This window comes from Caloenas nicobarica, chromosome 2 (assembly GCF_036013445.1).
Source record: "Caloenas nicobarica isolate bCalNic1 chromosome 2, bCalNic1.hap1, whole genome shotgun sequence".
Classification (NCBI taxonomy): Eukaryota; Metazoa; Chordata; class Aves; order Columbiformes; family Columbidae; genus Caloenas; species Caloenas nicobarica.
The window spans coordinates 28,139,072-28,159,074 of record NC_088246.1 but is presented as its reverse complement, the minus strand read 5'-3'; the positions used below and the strand labels follow the sequence as shown (position 1 = coordinate 28,159,074).

The window sequence follows — 20,003 nt, the reverse complement described above, 5'->3', positions numbered from 1 at the left end:
TTCACTGTATAAACACAGCTACTGAAAATGTGTGTATACCGCATGTATTTTATTTTAAAATGTAATTATTCACTGCAATATTGACCTTAGTCTCATGAATAGCTCAAAAGTTGTAAAGAAACAAAGCACATTTCTAATACAGGTACTGACACCTCATCATTACAATGCCCTACATTATTTGCTTCACAATTGTGAAGACATTTTTGCATCCAAAATAAAATTTCCACAAGTCAATTCTCTCATCACTACTAACTATATGCTGTAAGTATTCTTCATAGCTGTACCTGTTTGCATGTATTTTACAAGTTACTACCAGACACACTTAGAACTGAAGGTGTGAAGATCAAGAATGAAAGGCAATAGGCAGATTTCTTTGTACTTCTTGGAAAATGTAAGAGGTGAGACTCCACTCCAGTAATGACAGAAGCACAACAGTTTCCAAAATTAATACTATGAAAGGACTTTAAGCATTCGTCTTGACAACATGATATTTAATGCATTAAGGAAACGACATCGGTACAAAAATAATTACTCACAGAAAACTAGCCTTCTGCAGTGGTTTCTACCTTTTCAAAGACCAACACCTATCTCAGGCTGGTATTAGTGGCTCCCTATTCTCTGCTTGGACTTACAATTAAAAAAAAAAAAAGTGGTAAGGTTAAAGAGGATGCCCCAACTTACAAACACACCTTATTCGAAGAGAAATAACTGCTCTTGCTTTAGCTCCTTTCAAGTCTTTCCACTGACGTGGGGTACCTCACCATTTTAAACTCAGATACCTTTGTTTATTCTGCTGCTGTTCATGTCTGCCCTCTCAGCAACAGTGGAAAACCAACCAAAGCTTCAAGCACTGTGATCTAGATCCACTGAAGCACATAAGGTTGTCTTTAACAGCTTGCAAACAGTAACTACATAAACATTTGTATAACCATGACTCAAATACAAAGGCTAATCATTAGAGGTTTTGAAACATCTCTGCTTCCTCTTGCAACAAGACACAAATCAACTCAAATGTCACACTTCCCTTTAGAGATTTACTATGAAAGAGATGAGAAAAAAACACAGTTGAAGTGCACCTCAGTAGCGTATTGATTATTCAGCTCTTTCCTGCTGTAGAGCCAACACAGAACTTCTATTTACAGAATTTTAGGTGTTAACTGTATGAAGGCTGGAAAAGCTTAGAGACAATACAGATATTTGCCAAGCTGGGAGCATGATGGTCCTATTGGCATCTTTCCACTCTTGGCCCACACAGCTCATTCCAAACACAGAAATCATTAACAGAACCCAGACAGTTTGTTTCCTCCTTCTAATATTTAAAATAGAAGATCCAAGTTTCTATTTAAAAACCCAGAGAAATAAAGTGTGCTACTGTTCATTCCACCAAATAGTGGAAAACTGCAGAAGTACATTCAAGGAAAGAATCGAACCAAATTCAAAGTTCAGTCAGTTCTTGGAAGATTCAGAGCCTTGTCTAGCCAGTTCAGTTTTCAATCAAGTTTTCAGTTTATTTAGCACTGTCTGGCTGAAACTTTCCATATGAGACAGCTGTTAAACAAGTAAAAAAAAAATACACATATATTGTGTAATTCAACCATTCTTTTTCTCTCTTTACCCTCTCTGCTTTTAAAGCTTACTAAGTTGCTAGCTTTTCATTTTGACCAAGCACACTCCACACTACTATTTGAAAATACGCGTGGTTATTAGGAGGCTGCCACGTCCGAGCTCAGTATCAGCCCTACGCATACGGCAGCGGTGAGAGAGCGGAAGGGCACTGGGAAAACGGGCCGCCAACTGAAGTGGTAAGAGGTGGAATTTACAGCTTAAGCCAGTCTCTGCTTGTGTATCCTGTAAACTCTTAAGTGCTAAACTGTCACATTATTAATCCTTAATGATGCTGCAAGTGTGTATTCTCAAACCGAGCAATTTACACTTGTTTTTTATCTTACTTTTTCAGAGGCTGCAATGCGTGAGCCTTCCCGTCAGAGGACACGTCTGCATCTCCCAGGCTTCCACCAGCAGGGTGTGCTCTGCTGGCACGTCCCGACCAACTCACCCAGTTTCATTAAGATAACAACGACTGAAGATTAACAGATGCAACCTTTAAAGTGAGTTTTGTTACCATAAGCACATAGCAGACAATATGGGGCCTTATTACACAGAATTTCTAAACATAAATATTCAAAATGGATATATTCTGTTATCTAGAGTAAGGCTGTAACTGAACACTAGAAGTACTATTTTAACCAGAAGACCTCATACCACAAGTTTGCATATATCATAGCAAGCAAAGAGGCAAACTAAAAAAGAATCTGTAAAAAAATGTTTTCAGTGACAAAACTTAAAGGAAACAGGAAACTTCGCCAGTGAGCCTTGGGATTTGTTTAGATGGGTTCAAAAATGCCTTTGTTTCTTACGACTATCCAAAGAGTTCATATACAATTTTCATTTTAAAACCTATGAATCAGATGCCCAGAAGTTTAAAAGTATCTTCAGTTCATCTTCATGAACACGTTGCTCGTAACAGCCTGCTAGCAACAGCAGGAATACACAAAGCTACACCAAAACACTCAAATCACAATCCCTGAAAAACAGGTTATGCTCTCTTTTTGTAAAAAACCAAAAAAAAACAAAAAACCCAACCAACACAACAAACACACACCAGCAAATTTAATCTGCTTATACCTTAGGATGCTTTTGAACTTTACTTCTGTCACTGCTGCTAAGTATGTTACACAGCACTCTGATTTATAGTTTCATGGACCAGAGTATCATAAAACAGATCTAGTGAAACTGGTAGCTGTAATGCAGCAAGGCAGTAACTTACTTTGCAATAGGCTGATATTTGAAACCAAAATCATAAAGCCAGATGCCATTAAAATATCTTCTGCCTCACCCTTCCCTCTCTGCTCCAATCTATGCCATTTAGTATCCCTGCTCCGTTCAGAGCACTATTGTGGGCCTTTTCTGAAACTTAGCTTCCACTTTCTTTTGAAAAGTTCAATAGATTTAGCAGCTTCTTGCAGAAATGTAAACCAAACAGCTGATAGAGTCCAAGGAGCAGCTGTGAGGGCCTCGGGCCAAAGCAGAGCTTTGCACAAGAAATAAAAGATGCTTTAGAAATGTAAAGCAGTGCTGTGTCTGTACAGAGCGCTGGCTCCTCTCACTGCTCATGTCTCTCAGTCAAACTACTAACCTTCCTTTCCTATTCAGCAACACACTCAGGAGCATTCATAAAGCTGACAATTATATTTTTGTAATGGTAAAATCAAGTTATTTCTGTAGAGAGGAAGCTACAACCTCAACTTGAGACAAGTAACAGAAAAATAGCTTGGCTTTAAAATGTCTGTTTGGTCATACATAAATGCATTTTTCAAGACTTAACAGGCCTCACAGCAAACTCATGATGGTTTTATTCTAGCATCACAAAAACCTTTAAAATTAAGGTGCGAAAAACTTGGTGAGTTTGTTTTATAAAGCAGTTAACATCCTCAACAGATGTTAATAAACTGTCTCTCAAAACTTCCTATTCCCTTATAATTTCTACCTATATCCCTCATTTATCTATAACTAAACTATTTGAAGATAACATTCTTATTCAGAACAACTGGCCTACGGGATCTTAATGCTCTGAGCATAAAAGGTCCCTTTTTGGCTATACTTTTACAACCTCTGAAGAAATCACTTTCTGCCAAAAAACTGCTATACATTTTTCTAGTTCATCTTGTCCTTAAACAAAGTTGTGATGAGCAGTTCAAGCTTTTATCTTTCATAAGCACAGTATTAAGTATCTAACTTAAACTAATTTAAAAAAGCAATTATATTAACTTCACAAAGCTGGCTGTTAATCACTATCACCTAGACGCTACTACTAAAGCAGACTTTTGATACAAACTTAGCATTAAAGCCAGTCTTAAAATCAAAATCCACAAATAAGTACCTACTCATTGGGAAGTTCAGCAATAAATTTTACTCCAATTAGCTGCTTAAAAAATCCAAGACGAGATAAAATCCTCTGAAAAGCATTATGGTTAGATGCACGATTTCAAACTGTCTTCACTTGCTACTGCAAATAAAATAAACTGAAAATTCAGTACTAACTGCAGAAGGAATTGTTATTTTCATTTCCTCATTTTTAAACTGTTATTTGTTACCAGGACATATGTGAACAAATTTACCCATCAAGACGCTTCCCTGTGTGCTAGCACTTTACTGGATGTCTCTATAGTGATTGAGCGTTGACAAAACATTACAATTCATATGCATACTATTAATACAAGAGAAGCAGGGTGGAGGGAGCTAATATCTGTTCTTTTTGGAGCATGGCCAACTATCATGTTGGGCTAAGTCTTTTACTTTGATGTGGTTAACTTACGCACATGGACACATCCACCTCCAGTACAGAATTTGGGCAGGTGGATTTGTTTTCTGCTACTTCCTTTTAAATCCAATACTGCTCAGAAACCAAGGAAAGCTAGTACTTCTGCTGGCTTCCTCAATCTTATTCCCAAATTATTTTATGAATTATTAAACAGAGACTATTTACAGAAAAAGCTTAACCTCACTTATAACCTCAAAATACTGCTGTCTTTAGCTCATTAGTAAATCGACACAAAATCTTTTTTCATTTCCTCTGTGAAACTTACTACCCTTAGCTTGCATGTTTTACCCAAACCCTGTATCCCTCTAAACTAAAGTCTGCATTTCCAGCTAGCTGACCAGAAGCCCAAGAATAATTTCATTAGTAAACAGCTGTCCAAAAAAAAAAAAACCACCAGTCTTTTCACATTGATGCCTATATTTTCACACTACATGTTCTGTCAGTAATTCCTAATTACTGAAACTAGAGTTACTCCTTCTACAAAACCAAATGACATTTTACAGACTTTGGAAAAAAAAAAGCAGGATATTGACATATTATTCAGAAATTTTGGGTTGTTATAAAACATACAGACAAGTAATGACTCTCCATCAGATTGTTCAAACTCTGAGCTCCTCACCAAATAGCTTCAAGTGGAATGTAAGAATTACAAAGCAGAGTACTTTTAAAAGCAGCCAAAACTTCATCATCACCATTCTGATCAGCAAGTAACTCACCCATGATGAATACATTGTCTACCAGAAACCTTCTTGAAACCTTTTTTAAACATAAACATGATACAGTCTGAATACTTCACATTAGAATCTTCATAAATAGTGAAGACTGTTTGCTGTGCTCCTCTGACGTATTTATGGAAGATGTTTGTGAAGTTTCACAAACAAGAGGGAAAAAGATATGTAAACAAACAAAACCAATTTTAAGATAAATCCTCAATCCCTCCACAACAATCAAACAAAAACAACAAAAACTGATGTAATGAGTAAAATGAAGGTAGTTGTAAAAGCAGGACATTACATGCCTCCCATAGGTAAATGCAGGCCATTCTACTCTCACCTTTATCACGGTCATAGAGCAAATCTTCTGTTGAGCAAGGACTCCCATCCTGAGACTCAGGAGGGCAAAAGGGAGAAACACATGGTGAATGACTGCTGCAGCTGCTGCTGCGCTCCTGGACAGATGGAGTCTGTGTGTCAATGCTCCGTGTGCTACTGCTACGATAGTGAGCAGGTAATGGGGCCCTTCGACCATCAGGGATATCCAGAGGCTGCAAGAGAAACAAGCAAGTCAGGTTACAGAGAAAAGATCAAACTCCTAAGCAATGGTAGCCTGTAGCACTCATAGCAGAAGTAATGAAGCAAGCCGTTTTTGAAAGAACAACTTTTACACAAGTAAATAATGCAATGTACAATGGACACAACATACGTTTCATTATGTTGAATGCTGAGACAATGTGCAAATGTTCCAAGACAACTGCATCCTCTTAATGCAAAGTTAACACCAGAATGCACTTCGACACATGCTAGTATTATGATTTTGTACGTTTTACGATAGCTTAAAAAAAGAAAGCCTCCCCAACAAAGAGACCTCTAATTATACTTAGTAACACCATTTTCGATAAAGGTCACTGCTGTTATGAGGGAAAAACAAGTACCCTGACAGAGATCACATTTGGATAAAAGGGAAAGTAGAAAATGTCAAATGCAACAGCATACTATTGCCATAACAACCACCTGAATTACAATTACAAATGAAACCATCCAAGTTTTGCTAGCAACTCATACTGCCCCAGTGTACCTCCATATTCCATCCTTCACTTCTGTAGGTGACCTCTGACAAAATGGCAACTAAGCAGATGATGCACAGCACAGGCTTATCCAAGGTTCACAAGCCTTGTCTTGAACCAAAGCTAGGACACACTGCCTGCTCCTACCAGCCCAGTTGGCACTGAGCTGGATGATGCTGTGTCCCGTTCTGCAATACGCTGCATAGACATGTTCACAGTAAGCAGATCGGCACACTCTACTTGTCTTTCCCAGTGGAGAATTAGTTTTATCATAAAGACAGTGCTGCTCTCAATGTAAAAAATGAAATGAGAATTACAGTTCTGCTTAACAGTGAAGGGGAAAAAATGCCTGCAAAACTTAAATATCATTTTTATCCTCACTTTAGTGAGGATTGTATTCAAGCTTAAATGTCCTAGCTACAAAAAAATTAATGTATTTTCCCTTCTGACTTCAAGTGAACATTTTCTTCTTATTTTATTGCTTTCCTCTTCTTCATACACTCCAAAATTATAACAGCCTGTTCCAGAGCCTAAAATGCAACCCAACACTCTTTTGCTAGCAATGAGGGCATGAAACCTATTGGCCAAGTATCGCATTCTCCCCTTTTCAGCAGTAGTGTATCCAGAAAATCACCTCATATTATACAAAGAGGCAGACACAGCAGAGCAAAATGATCTTTTTCTTCTTATGAGCTGTCCAGTTAATACCATTTCGCATTTCAATTAAGAGCAAAAAACCACACTATAAAGAGAACACTAGAGCTGTTACATCAAGTGCTGATGTTTGGACACCGTTGGGTGGTCTGTTCCAACAGCTCAGTTCACACTGCGTATGCGTTACAACATGACTACGTGTTGCTATTCCCATCACACCAACAGGCCATGACTCATCTCATGCCCAAGACAGACCTGAAGCATTATATCATCTGTTACACGGGCAGAAAAGAGGTAAAAAACAAGACCGAAGCTGTAGAAAGAAAACAGTTTCATAATTAACATAACTACAATGCAGAACAGCATTTTTATTTCCGTCTCTGCCAGAAAAATTCTATGTGATGCCAGGAAGTCATCTGAACCAGCCTCTCACTCTTACGCTCTCTCTTCTGGATGGCCAGTCTGTAGAGGGCTGATTTGCACAAGTCTTCAACATTCACAGATGCAGAAGGCAACTATGGGAGCTACATTTTAAACTCCTAAAGTAGAATGCAGTATCCCGAGTTACCTGAAGAACCACATTACATAATAGAAGCCTGATGGATTTGTGTTTCTCCATCATGAAGTGCAGATAATACTATCGCACCTCTGTGTGAGAAGAAAGATAAAAAGAGAACAAAACTCCAGACACTCTCCTACTGTATAGAAGCAAAAACCCAGGAAGAAATTCAGATTTCTGACTTCAAAGCAAAGTTTAATAGTGAGCATTAGAACACCTATCTTATGAGGAGAAAACAAAACCAAACAGGTGCTCATTAAGTGCACACACTATGCTCTATATAACAGGTAAAGCAAGGATTCCAGAGAGGGGGGAAAAAGCCAGTAAGTGATCACATAATTGAAGACTTTAGGATGACACACATGTTCTTCCACACCTGGAGGAACAACATAGTTTGATGTAGTGAGGAAGTCTATCCCAAATCACATATTTTAACCTCCACTGAATTGAAATTTGAGGTACAAAAAGTTATCCATATTTTTAGACATGCCTCTAAACATACACACAAGTAGAGAAAGCCAAGTATTTATTACTCTTTCCAAGTAAAATAACTTTTAAGGCATAGAAAATGCCTGCAAATATTTCAGATTCTGTGCTTCTGTATTTATCTTTCCCTGAATATTCAAGCCAAGTTTTGACAAGTGCAAAAAACTTGATGAAAATATCAACTAAAAGTATTCCACTTTTTAAAAACCTTATGTATTAAACCTAATCAACATTAAAAAATGCTTTAGAAGTTACTTTCCATGAGTCATGCCTAAACTATTCTAAAAACCTTAGAATACAAGAAATAGTGTAACTAATTTGGTACAGCTGCTATTAGTTTTCATAACACTCAATGCATGGAAAATGACTAGAAGTTACTGCATTCTATGTACTATGGTTGTTTTGGGGTTTTTCTTTGGGTTTTTGTTTGGTTTTTTGTTTATTTGTTTTGTGGGTTTTGTTTGGTTGGGTTTTTGGTTTGGGGGTTTTTTTTGTTGTTTTTTTTGGTTTTTTGGTGGGTTTTTTTTGTTTTGTTTTGTTTTGTTTTTCCCAAGAGTGTCCAGTCATGTACTAACCTTACAGCAAATGCATTTTGACAGGACACCTGCCAACCCCTACGGGACAGTGTGTTTTCAGACACAGTCACATTCTGCCCTTCGCTCCCTGCAAAGGTACGGACATGCTCAATTTGAGAACAGCATGCATTTCTCAAGACACTGTTAAAATTGACCACATTGTTTTCAGTATCGATCTTTCCACTGGATAAAGCCAAGAACACCCTATTCAGTAGCGTCAGGAATGCTGCTGTGATGTAATATACCAATGGGAGCCTTAAATATAATCTGTTCTTTATAAGCTTTTGGAAAGCAACTTCTTGAGATCAAAGGTTTTGATTTAAAACTAAAAACTGTTCTCTAGACTGGAACACAAAGGCAGGCACAGGAAAGAGCTTCTTCCTTCTAGTGCAAATTAAGTCACCAATGCATTAGATAAGATGCAAATGCAAAAAACCAATGCATCCTGGGAAGGAGCACTTCTAAGAAAACAGACTTTTCAGATGAAGAATATGAAGATTTAAGTAAGGATCCTCTGCACCTGTACAAATTAGAAAAACAGCCCTTTTATTACAGGATTAAGTTTTCCAATAGGTACATAAAACCATCTTGCTATCTACTTCCAGAAGCATTAGGAATCAAGTAAGAGACACATAAATAATTTTTCTTATATTGTGTTATAGTCCATCAAAATTGCTTCATTTCTAATTACTTCTGTATACTTGAAAGATAGCTCCAGTAATATTTTTTCCCCAATAGGAGACCTATGAACATGTCCGTGTCCTGCAACAGGGCACTTTTCATTATTTTTGCAATGTATTCTGTAAGAGGGAACTTCTTACCCCCGACTCCCTACAACAAGTCCATCATCTTACTGTCCCAAACTCTCCAATGTTCATGTTGTGGAGCCACAACAGGACAAAGAACAAAAGCCTGTCATGACTTCACAAAAAGCTGATTCCCTCTTACAAGTTACGGTGGGAGCAGAGACAAAAATCACGATTTCCTGGAAGGCTACTCAACAAGTTATACAACAGGAAGGAAAATGTATCGAGGATCTTCGAATAAATGCATTGAAAAATGAATTAAAGTTTATTAATAAATCTGAGGAGAAAGAGGTGATTAAAACTTGACTCAAAAGAGCCAACTTTAACGTAGTTTTATGCAAGAAAAAAAACCACACCTTCAGCTACCTAAGCAAGAAAAAATATAAATATACACAGCTAAACTGAAAGGAATGAAATATTCGGAATGTTTTCACTGCTTACAATGCAATCCCTCTAAAGTTTATAGTCAGATTATTAAAGGGTAATGACGTAACATTACTGTATCATCAACTAGCTTTGTGAAACAAAAATAACAAGACTAATGTCTACAACAATTTTTAATTTTGTAAGTAATTGTACTTTTAGAAGTACAATTTCTATTATCATTACAATATTATATTAAAAAAGGCAAAGAAGAGTGTTTCAAAGAACAGAACTAAGCACGAGAGAAGACAGAAGACATATTCCAAATAATTTAAAAAGCAGGATTACAAAAATTCAAATCAGCAAAAGGGAAAACAGAGTAACATCAGACACTACAAAAACCAAAAAACAAGTCTAAAAAATAAATCAATTTGTGTATCTGAAGAGTAAGCAGGGAAGTATGAAACTGGGAGGAAAGTTTCATTGGTTAACCATTTTAACTGTGAGCTAAATTAAAAAAGTAATTCAAGTAATATCCATAAAACTCTTTAACCTTATTTTTATGCTATGGATGACCTAGTCTGATTTCAATATATGAACTAAGAAACAGTTTGTTAAAACAAAAAATAAAAACAAAACCAAGTTTATACTGAAGAGATGAGAGACTAATAGAAAAACGTTCAAGAACACTAGACTAAAATTTTAAAAGTTAAGAGAACTAAAATGCATTTTATTTTACTTGCAACAGTCCAAATGTGGTTATCAAACTGACATGGAAGAAACCAGAAAGCTATTAATGTAGCACCTAAATTTTGGGATAATAATAATAGTGAGCAGCACCTATAATAAAGGTAAAATTCCTTCTCAGTGTTTTTAGCAGGTTGTATGCTATTCCCCAATTCTTTCCTGCCAAATGAATACAGCTTCACAATAGGGCACAAAGTGTTTCATGCAGCTGGACAGATCTATTCATATGAAAATTAAGATCTGAACACACACACAGTTAAAACTGTGAAGTAAACGTGGCAACAGATTAAAAGAAACCCGCTGAAAACCCAGAAGCACACCAATCTTCCAAGCGAGTCTATAGAATAATGTAGCCTTCACATACCACCCAACGCAACCAACTAAAATAGCTATTTTAAAATACTTTCTAAAAACACAGAATGTTACAGCATGAATGAATGGCAGAAAACTGAAAGAAATTGTTTTGCAAGCAGTGAATCTAATGAAGTTTGGTTTCCTATGGTTTATCTTTCGTGCAGTAATTCCTAACCTTTAACCTAGCTGCCCAAACTCCCTCGAGCTAAAAATATGCTAAATTGTTGTATTAGGAGAAAGTTCACCAGCAGTAAGATTGAGTAAATTACTCCTGTTACGATCTTCCATAAGGGAGCCAGGAGATCTAGCAAGCTCAAGGAGAGCTCTAGGAGTCCTGCTTTAGGTCCCACTACACCAGACTTCACAGTGACAAACAGTTACATAGCAGGAAACCACCTTCTGCCCACAAAGACAGACGTGACTTCGAGGGCAACATCTAATTTATGACTTTCTTTTGTGTCTGAAGACTCTCTGCAGCTAGATGTTTGGAGGAAGGGTTCGCTATTGCCTTGGTTGCGTAAACTGCTGAGCACCTCTGGCCCCAGTCCAACAATGCACTTAAGTATGTGCTTAACTGTTTGGCTGGACCAGAGCCAGTACATTGAGTAACTTACGAGACCGAGCTCTGCATCCCAAGTAAGACGTTGTTAAAGCCCAAGGACAACATTTATGAAGATGATTTGTCTGATAAATAAATGAAATGTCCTCTAACCATCGGAGATTACAACTCTAGCCTTAGCAACACTAACGGTGGCACTGTAATACATACATTTTTATACCCTGGTTGGAGATGGTGCAATAAGCTTTATTGATTTGGGCTGTCTATTTCGGTTTGCGTGTTATTTTCTTTATTCTCTTGTTACAACACACCCCCCCTCCTAAAGGGAGGACAGCCTCAGGAAAGCAAAGTTAGCATAAAACATCTACGACTACAGTATTTCATTCTTAAGGCTGCTCTGTCCACATAACTAAGTCTCTGGAGAAGGCAAGACTATTCAAAAGCTTTTGAAGTTTACTGCTGAAATGAAGAACTAAAAATATCAGGTTTTGAAATCTTAAACCTCTGATTCAAGTTTTATAGCTTGACTTGTACATTGAGTTGCTGTTACATGACCATTCACGGAAAAACCAAACCAAAACACAACCTACATCTTTGAGAAGATTAGAAAAAACAGAGTAGTTTATCCCACAACAGAAAATTTTCATTGGCTATTTAGGAAACAGTGGCTGTAAACCAAGGATTTCCCATTTTAAATGTCATCTAAGTACTACAGTGTTCCTCAATGACAATTCCATTGCTCCAGTTCTCCCACATGTGCAAAGCTGTTTGTCAGTATTTCCCATACAGAGATCTCCCAAGACAGATCACAGCGGTTTCATGCAAGTAAAACAGTCCACATTCAGTTTATGGAAGAAAAGCATTAAAACCAAAAAGCAGAGCATAGCACAGAAAACTTCAGTCTTGCCTAAGAAAAAGGATGCAAAAATGGAGCAAATAAATTCATCTCCTGATCTCTAATTACTTACTACTGTAGCCTGAAGTATCTAAATTTTCAAGCACTTGCATTTTGCACAAAAACTTTCAAGTTCTCTACAGAAAGTGCATTCTAAACATGTTTGGCCAGAAGCCCTTAAAAAATAAAAACCACCCATCCTAAACCACTGAAGCAAAATTTTCAAATAAACAGTTCTTTGAAGAAAATTATTTGTAATTTCAGCCACAAGGAGGGTTTTTCACAAGGAAGGTTTCCCATGTGTTTATAGATTACAAAGGAAAAACAATCATAAACACGTTAATATAAGCTTACCTTGGATACTTCTTCTTTTCCACTGTTTTCCTTAATGAATACTTTTTCCAGTTCAGGGCTTATTCCTTCTACATTACACGGCACACGTGAAACAGTTGATTTTGGCACTGAAATGTTTGACAATGGCATAGGGACTGATCTGGAAATAGAAGCCTAGAAAGTAGAGAACAACATGATTTGAAGCTGGAAAACAGAATAAAGACAGGAGTCTGAGATCAGTGCTAAAAAAACTGAAAAGTAAGAAGATATGTATTAATTTTGCCATCCAGAAGATGATCTTTACTTGGCAAACTTAAATAAAAATACCTGCATAAATCAAAAGCCGCTAAAATCACTTCTACTTAACTCAAAGAAGTTTTCTATAATAAAGCATTCTACTACTTCACTTATCAGTAAGTAGGCAGGTATATGTACTTTCCAGATGTATAGATTACAGCACACCCAGTGGGGCAGGGGGAGTACATGAGGTGCTGAGGCTGATGGTTTAACTGGGATCCAAAAGGCATTTCCCAACATTCCTAAAGCTTAACCACTCAACTGAAATATTCACTTAATGCACTTTTATTCTCTTTTGGTTGGCTTTAGTGAAGAAAAAATAAAGCATCTGTTTTGAACCTTTAATTTCATTAGCTTATAGCTTTTCAGAACTTTGTGTCAAAGGTCTTGAAAGAAATAATTTGGAGTTTAAGAATCAAGCACGTAAATAAATACAGGTATGGTTTTCAGAAAAAGCTGTTGGGGTGAAGCTCTGTTACCAACAGGAACCACTCACAAGAGCGCGCACACTTCTTGCACAGTTAACCTCAGAAGCTTTACCTTGGCAGCAGCTACAAAGCACAGATGCACCTACCCTGCCAGCCATGAGCAGCATTTTCCTCTTGTTCACAGAATCACAGGATGCTTAAGACAAAATGTTCTTGACAAATGAACCTTGCACAACATGCAGCTCCAAAGGTGCATGTCACTTGTGTGGATGTCACTTGTGTGGAGGCATTCTCTGACTCTGACAAAACACACTACCTGCAGGATGGCTTCCCACAATGGTGAGAAGAACTAAGAACTTCACCAGCCTCATCAGAAAACACCTCCTCAAGAAATCAAAACGTTGCATGAGCCATGACAAAGTGAGCCCCAAGTACTAAAGAATGTTCCTTCAAAGCATATGTCCTAGGTGCATTTCAGTCTGTGCCAAAGACGGGTTTTACTGTGACTATGAAGAGTGGCGCAGGTACCTGCAACAGCTTCCTTTAAGATGGAAAGCAAAACCCTTTTCTATACTAGTTGTAGTGGGATCCTTTGTTATAGAGGCATAAGAGTTTCAGGAAGCCACTGCAACCACAAACTCTCATGCTGGAAGACAGGATCCTATACTGACAATGATTCTGGACTACCACAATCACCAACAGGTATGACCCAGACAAAACTATGAAGAAAGAGACTTTTGTCCTGCAGTGTAACAGATCCCCTAGTCACCAGGGATGGCATACTGTGACAAGCATCAACTTTGATTTCAGTTGAATTTAAATTCAAGGTGAATTATAACTTTCTAAGAAAGTAAATACCACAATATTGTTTTTCTTGACATCATGTGGAAATTGCCTCTCTGGCAAACTGACCAATAAGTGAAGTATCAGGAAGGTTCCTAAGGTGGGACAAGGGAATGATAGTTTCCCTCGAATCTCTGGTGATACAGCATTGCTGTCTTTTACTGATGAATACACGGTAAGGTGAATTACAGGTCTGTTTGTAACAAGCCAGTTAGTGTTCTGCTTGCTGCTCAAAGACTGATCAATTGTTGGGCTGCCAATCCAGACTGTTTACACTCTTGGTACTTTCTTTTTCTTCTTTTTTCTTTTTTTTTTTTAACCAGCTGAGATGAAATTGGGTTGTGAAACTGATAAGCAAATACCTTCCAGGCGAGCAGGGATTTTTGATAAGTGTACCACAAAAATTAGTCTTGCAAGCAAGTATGTATTCCTGGAAACACCGTCTTATCTGGCCACGCTCAGAATTTTTACAGCATCTTAATATATATTTTAGTTGCTATCCTGCTGCAATCCTTCCTTCTTTTATTATATGACAACTATCAAATAAATTTCAGTGAAGATGCAATGGTATCAGGTTGTTAAGCATTTCAGTGTACCACGTAAGAAAACAAACAGAAGAAATGCAGAAATAAACAGCAGGCTATTCACCCCACCCTGATAAGGTAGGAGGCTGTTGATACAAGCAACTATCTACTTACCTGAGTCTGACTGATTGCTATGTGGTTGCCATGGAGAGGTGACTGACGTTCTTTCTCTTTACTGTGACGACTACTCTGCTTACTGCGCTGAAGCTGCTGCCTCAGTTTGGCAATCTGCTGGAAAGAAGTTCAGGTGAAGTGATAATGAGTTACTGAATGGATACCTGCCCAAATCTTGCCGTATAAAGTGAATCACAGACATTTTAAGTCCTCTTTGGAGGATTTTACAAGCATATGGGATTGTCTTCCCTTGAAGCATGAGCATTAAAGCTTCTTTCTGCTTATGAGATGCTTTCTCCAAAGCATCTGCCCTAATTGCCAACCTGAATATAACAGCAGGCTTAGTTTAAGTACTAAACGTCCCCATTTACAAACGAGCACCATAATAACTAATGCAAACAGAAGTAGTCATAATGACAATATGCAGCAGTTTCTGGCCTATAACTGGTTTAAACTGGGGACTATAAAGCCTACAGTTTAATTTATTTGACCTTAAACCAAACTGAAGTTTTCCAGTGCTAATTCCTCCTAAAAGCAAAGAGCCTTCACAAACAACTGGCAATCAATATGCATTGCTCATCTTGGAGAACTTATTTAATACATTTAATAGCATTTCCCTGCAGGCTAAATTATCACAGATTCCTTCAGGCAGATGGAATTATCTTTTCTGCGGTCTGCTGCAAAGATGTCTAATCAAAAGTTACATATTTTAAAGGTCAAATGCAACTAAAGCCATTATCCATTTGACCTGCTCCTTAACAGAAACCGAAGAATTTCGTCTAGGGACTCCTCCACTTATTTATTCCTCCTGGATAATTTCTACATAAGAGAGTATCTCAATAAGCATTGTCTGAGAAGTTTACACTATGTGTAAATTCACCCAACATGTACAGATACTGCCTTAAGATTGGATAATTTTTTCCTCTGTGCTCAAGTCCCACTCTCCTGCACGCTCAGCACACACAGCACTGCCCCATTTCAACTCAGCTAGGAGATACAATTTTTAAAAACCTGAAGGGTAAGTAAGGAGAACTGAATGCACATGGAATTAATATTTCAAAGAACTTCATCAGCTGGAAAGTAACCTCTGAGTGACAGCTTACAAGTACATGCACTCTGAGGTTAACTCCAAGTAGACAAATACATCACTGGTGCCCTTGCAAAGCGACTCTCTAGTAGAGAATCACTTCACATCACTCTTCACAGTGCCAGAGATGACAGTGCTTGGTGAAGAGGTTTGGATTGAGCTTTGCTGCAGGCTGTGGAGTTTTCTTTGTGATTTTTCTGGTACCACTCACAAAAGAAGGATCTACTTTAAGGTTTCATATCAAGTCTTGCCACAGCTTGTTAGCCATATTCAGAGAACCGCTACTCAGAAATGGCTGAATACTTTGATCTTTCAACAACAGACACAGTTCAGATTTCCAAAAGGGTCTGTGTGTATAGTACATCAAGACAGAGCCTTAATACAACTGAGTTTCTAACACAGACAAGCTAGACTTATAGAACTGGGAGACTAGTCTCTTGATGAAAGGTATAACTCAGGCATCATGCTGGAAGAAACTTTGAAGGAATCTGAAGAGATACTTCATCTCTACAAAAAACAAACAAAACACCCACAAAACAAAACAAGAAAGTTGTCCAGCCTTTCCCCATTCTCCCTGTATCAATAGTGGCAATTAGGAAACCTAGCTACATGGAAAGATGAATAAGCAAGCAGGTAACCAGCCTGGTAAGTACATATACATCTACAAAGATTTATGTCTTGCATTAGAATGTGGGAGAATGGGGAGAATAGGAATAAATCTTCATCTTCACCTTTAAAAACTTAAGAACAGGGGAGAAAAACGATGTCTACAAGAATTATCAGAAAGCAGGGAGAGTGCTGTATATACATCTTTCATTTCTGCTGCCTGTCAATGCTGTGCAATTTCCTCCTGGTTCAAAAGTTAAATACCCTATTTTTTTATTTAAATGAAATCTAGCTTTCTGAGCTTTCCTTGGGAGCATGCTATTAAAAAAAAGATATATACAATTCCACCTCAGAGATCAGGCTGACTGATTTCTCTCACAAACAGCTTGCAAATCTCTGAGAATGTAGCCTCTTAGTGTAAAATTTAGACAGTGAAAGCATTAAATGGGAGAGTGCTGATAGGCTGGTGTGTCTCCATAGATCAACCAAAACCCTGAAGCTCTGATATCCTGAAAGGAATCATGGAGCCCTAGAATCTGAGGTTCTCTGTCACCTCACAAGTATGTATGTATAATTTGGCAGGCAGTAGGTTCTTGACAGTTACAGAAAGAAAAGGCTTCTTGGGTGGAAAAAGATTAAAACATTTTGAAGAATCTGACTGTATCTGGAGCTAATAGGATCACTAAACATGCAATGCAGTTTAGAAATATAATAGATACATCTTCTCATAATTTGCCTTTAGCCCTGAATTTGAAGTACCGTAGCTTTCCATGATGTGGTAGTTACCATCACACACACACAAAAAGAAATGATGGACACAAACAGGAATCTGCCATTTCTTATTCCTCCTCCAGACACAGGAGAGAGAGACTTTCCAGCACAGACAACACAGCTTCAGAGCAGCCACACTAAGCAGGCAGTGGCACCCAGTCCATGGACAGAAGAATCCTCCAAACCAAGTGATGCTCCATCTTTCCACCAATGGGAGTCCAGTGAGTCTACCATACACTAAAGCTGATCTTGAAATCCAAATAGGTTTTTTTTTTCTTCTACAAGATTATCTTTTTATTTCCAATTATTTTCCATCTCAAACTCAAAGCCACAACTACTAAGAGGAACAGGGAGCTGCACTAGTTTCCCAGAAGTTTACCTTCACCTTCTTCCTAAGCAGCAGAGAAGCACAATCAGAGCACCAAACACAACCAAAATCAGCTGCAGACAGGTACGAGGTACACTACTCCCAGGAAAGCAAATATAACTTGTGTAGTGAGGAAGGAGTATGAAACGTATGTCTTCATGGCACCTGTTTTACCAAGTATCTCAAAGCAGCAGCAGATCCTGTCTCTTGGGCGCCTGACCAATGCAACAAATATCAGCTAGCGAATTTGCTCTGCAAAGAAAATGGTACCAAGTGATTGGTATCAGGAAAACACGTACTTGAAGATCCAGCCATTACAATGGTGTAAATACACTCTGACACTAGACCATTCTGGGCAGCAATACAGATATTTCAGTTTGGAATACAAGGCAGGAAAAAAATAACGTGCTATACTGCAGGAAAAAAAAAGTGCAGTAACAAAACACCCCATTTTAATAGGGCAGCTAAAAAACAATCATTTTCCTCATGTGCCCAGGAGCAGATCACATCTCACCATTCCTGTCCCAAGTGCTCATTAATATTTACCAGCTAATAGGTTGCATTTCTACAATTCAGGCTGCACAACATAGTAACTTCTATTGCTGAACAAGCCACAAACTCCTCATTAATGAGAGTGAGCTCTAACTCATTCATGAACCATTTGCTAATAAACAAGTTAATCAGTAGGTCAAAGACTAAAACAAGCATTAGAAATTCACCCTAAACCTTTGAACACAATCTTTCTATTGGTATATGAAAGTGCACATAAAAAGTGCATGCTCTCATATTTGATTCTCTTTTATTCCAAAGTCCTTTTCAAGTCTCTGTTAGAGGAAAAGGGACCTTGCAACAGGAGTTTGCTGGTGTCAGTGTAACAGATGCAGCATACAGAAGTGCTTAAGGGAAGAGAAAAATCAGTTGTCTGAAATACTGATGTCTTTAAAAACCTACATGAACTGAAAACCACTTGTTTTAAATTCTGGGTTTTTCCAGCTCTGGATAAATTCCAGTTCCTGGTAAGCTATAACTAAAACTGTCCCTATTCAACTTCAACAGAATTTCAAACTATTCCGGTTGAAAGGGAAAAAACACACCAGTGGTTCAAACCACTACTTGGTTTGTGTCCAGTACAAAGACTGATAGCAATCTTTATTTTAATAGATACACGTCTAGATGGGACATAATGTTAAAGCACCCTGGCATTATCTTACAAGTTATATTCAAGACTTCATAAAAACAAGCAGTAGAACCCTTCAGAACAAAAAATGAAACTGTCAAGGTAGTAAAAAAAAGGTACACTCTAAAATTTTTAACAGACCCACTACAAGAAAGCAAGCATTGCCTATTTCACTGCTAGACAGATTCAGTCCTGACACCCAACTATTTCAGTTCAAGGGCAAAATAATTTGACTCCCCAGAGTTTTTTTATGTGGTAATACAGAATTCATTTGCTTGCTTGGGATCTTAAGTCTATACATTCATTTTTAGGTTTTTTAAATGTAAGTCTTTTTAAAAGAGTTCCCAGTTGGGCTAAATAAATGCATTTAATTGTAACAGTACTCAAACTAAGCAAGGAAAAAACATTTTTTAAAACTTAAAAGCACATTCAATCTTCTATCAAAACCAATTAAAACTATGCATACAAGTATTTGGCTAGCTTACACTGTCAACATAACAAAAAATACATGCTAGAAATCATTCCATTGTTGGAGCAAGAAAACATGAATCCAAACTGCTAAGACAAGCCAAGGAAACTGTAAACAGCTACCTACTTGTTTACTGTCAAATGATATGGGAAACAATTGAAAATGCTGAGCAGAACTACTGTTACCTGTGTTACTCATAACAAATGCAGTTGCCCAGGAGAGGTGATTCTTTTATTTCCATTACTTAAGCTCTTGCTTTCAGTTGCCTGTAACTTTGTCAAATTTTCTCTGAAGTCCACCATGCAACATTCATCTCTCCTATCCCCTTCTCATCAGAGATTTCAGCACAGGTATTAGAGTTGTTTTACAAATGAGATTAAAATGAAAGAGGGATGGAAATAATTTTACCATTTTATGTGCTAATACGCATTATTGTAGCTTTTTACCTGGGAAACTGTTGTTCAACGCTTTGGAAGAAAAAGCCAAACATTTGTCTGAGGATCCTTTGTGGTGAAAACATGCCCCTCTATTCTCTTGGAAAAATCTTTACATTTGGCAAAGCTTTAGCAAAAATTTCAGTTTGGACATGTTCAAGGAAGATGTTTGGAACTGGCAGCAACATTTGCTAGCAATACTGTCTCTAGTGGGCTTTACGGTTTGAATAGAATTGCCCCAGAGAGTTTCTCCTTCCAGAAACCGCTAATTACTGTGGCACAAAAATTGAGTGCAGATACTCTTGGTATTGAACGAACTCTTAACACCCAC

The 20,003-nt window shown here is 37.7% G+C and overlaps 1 protein-coding gene across 4 annotated transcripts in view; it reads right to left on the bottom strand.

The window, feature by feature from the left end:
* GLCCI1 (glucocorticoid induced 1) overlaps nucleotides 1-20,003 on the bottom strand; it is a 56,099-nt gene that overhangs the window by 4,375 nt on the left and 31,721 nt on the right. For 2 of the 4 annotated variants that reach the window (XM_065627607.1, XM_065627609.1), the window contains exons 4-6: nucleotides 14,762-14,878; nucleotides 12,517-12,669; nucleotides 5,435-5,645 (exon numbers count right to left, since the gene is read on the bottom strand). In XM_065627607.1, the coding sequence (XP_065483679.1) occupies nucleotides 5,435-5,645; nucleotides 12,517-12,669; nucleotides 14,762-14,878 (481 nt within the window). The remainder of the gene's footprint in view (nucleotides 1-5,434; nucleotides 5,646-12,516; nucleotides 12,670-14,761; nucleotides 14,879-20,003) is intronic. The other 2 variants (XM_065627608.1, XM_065627610.1) reach the window with 1 other exon arrangement.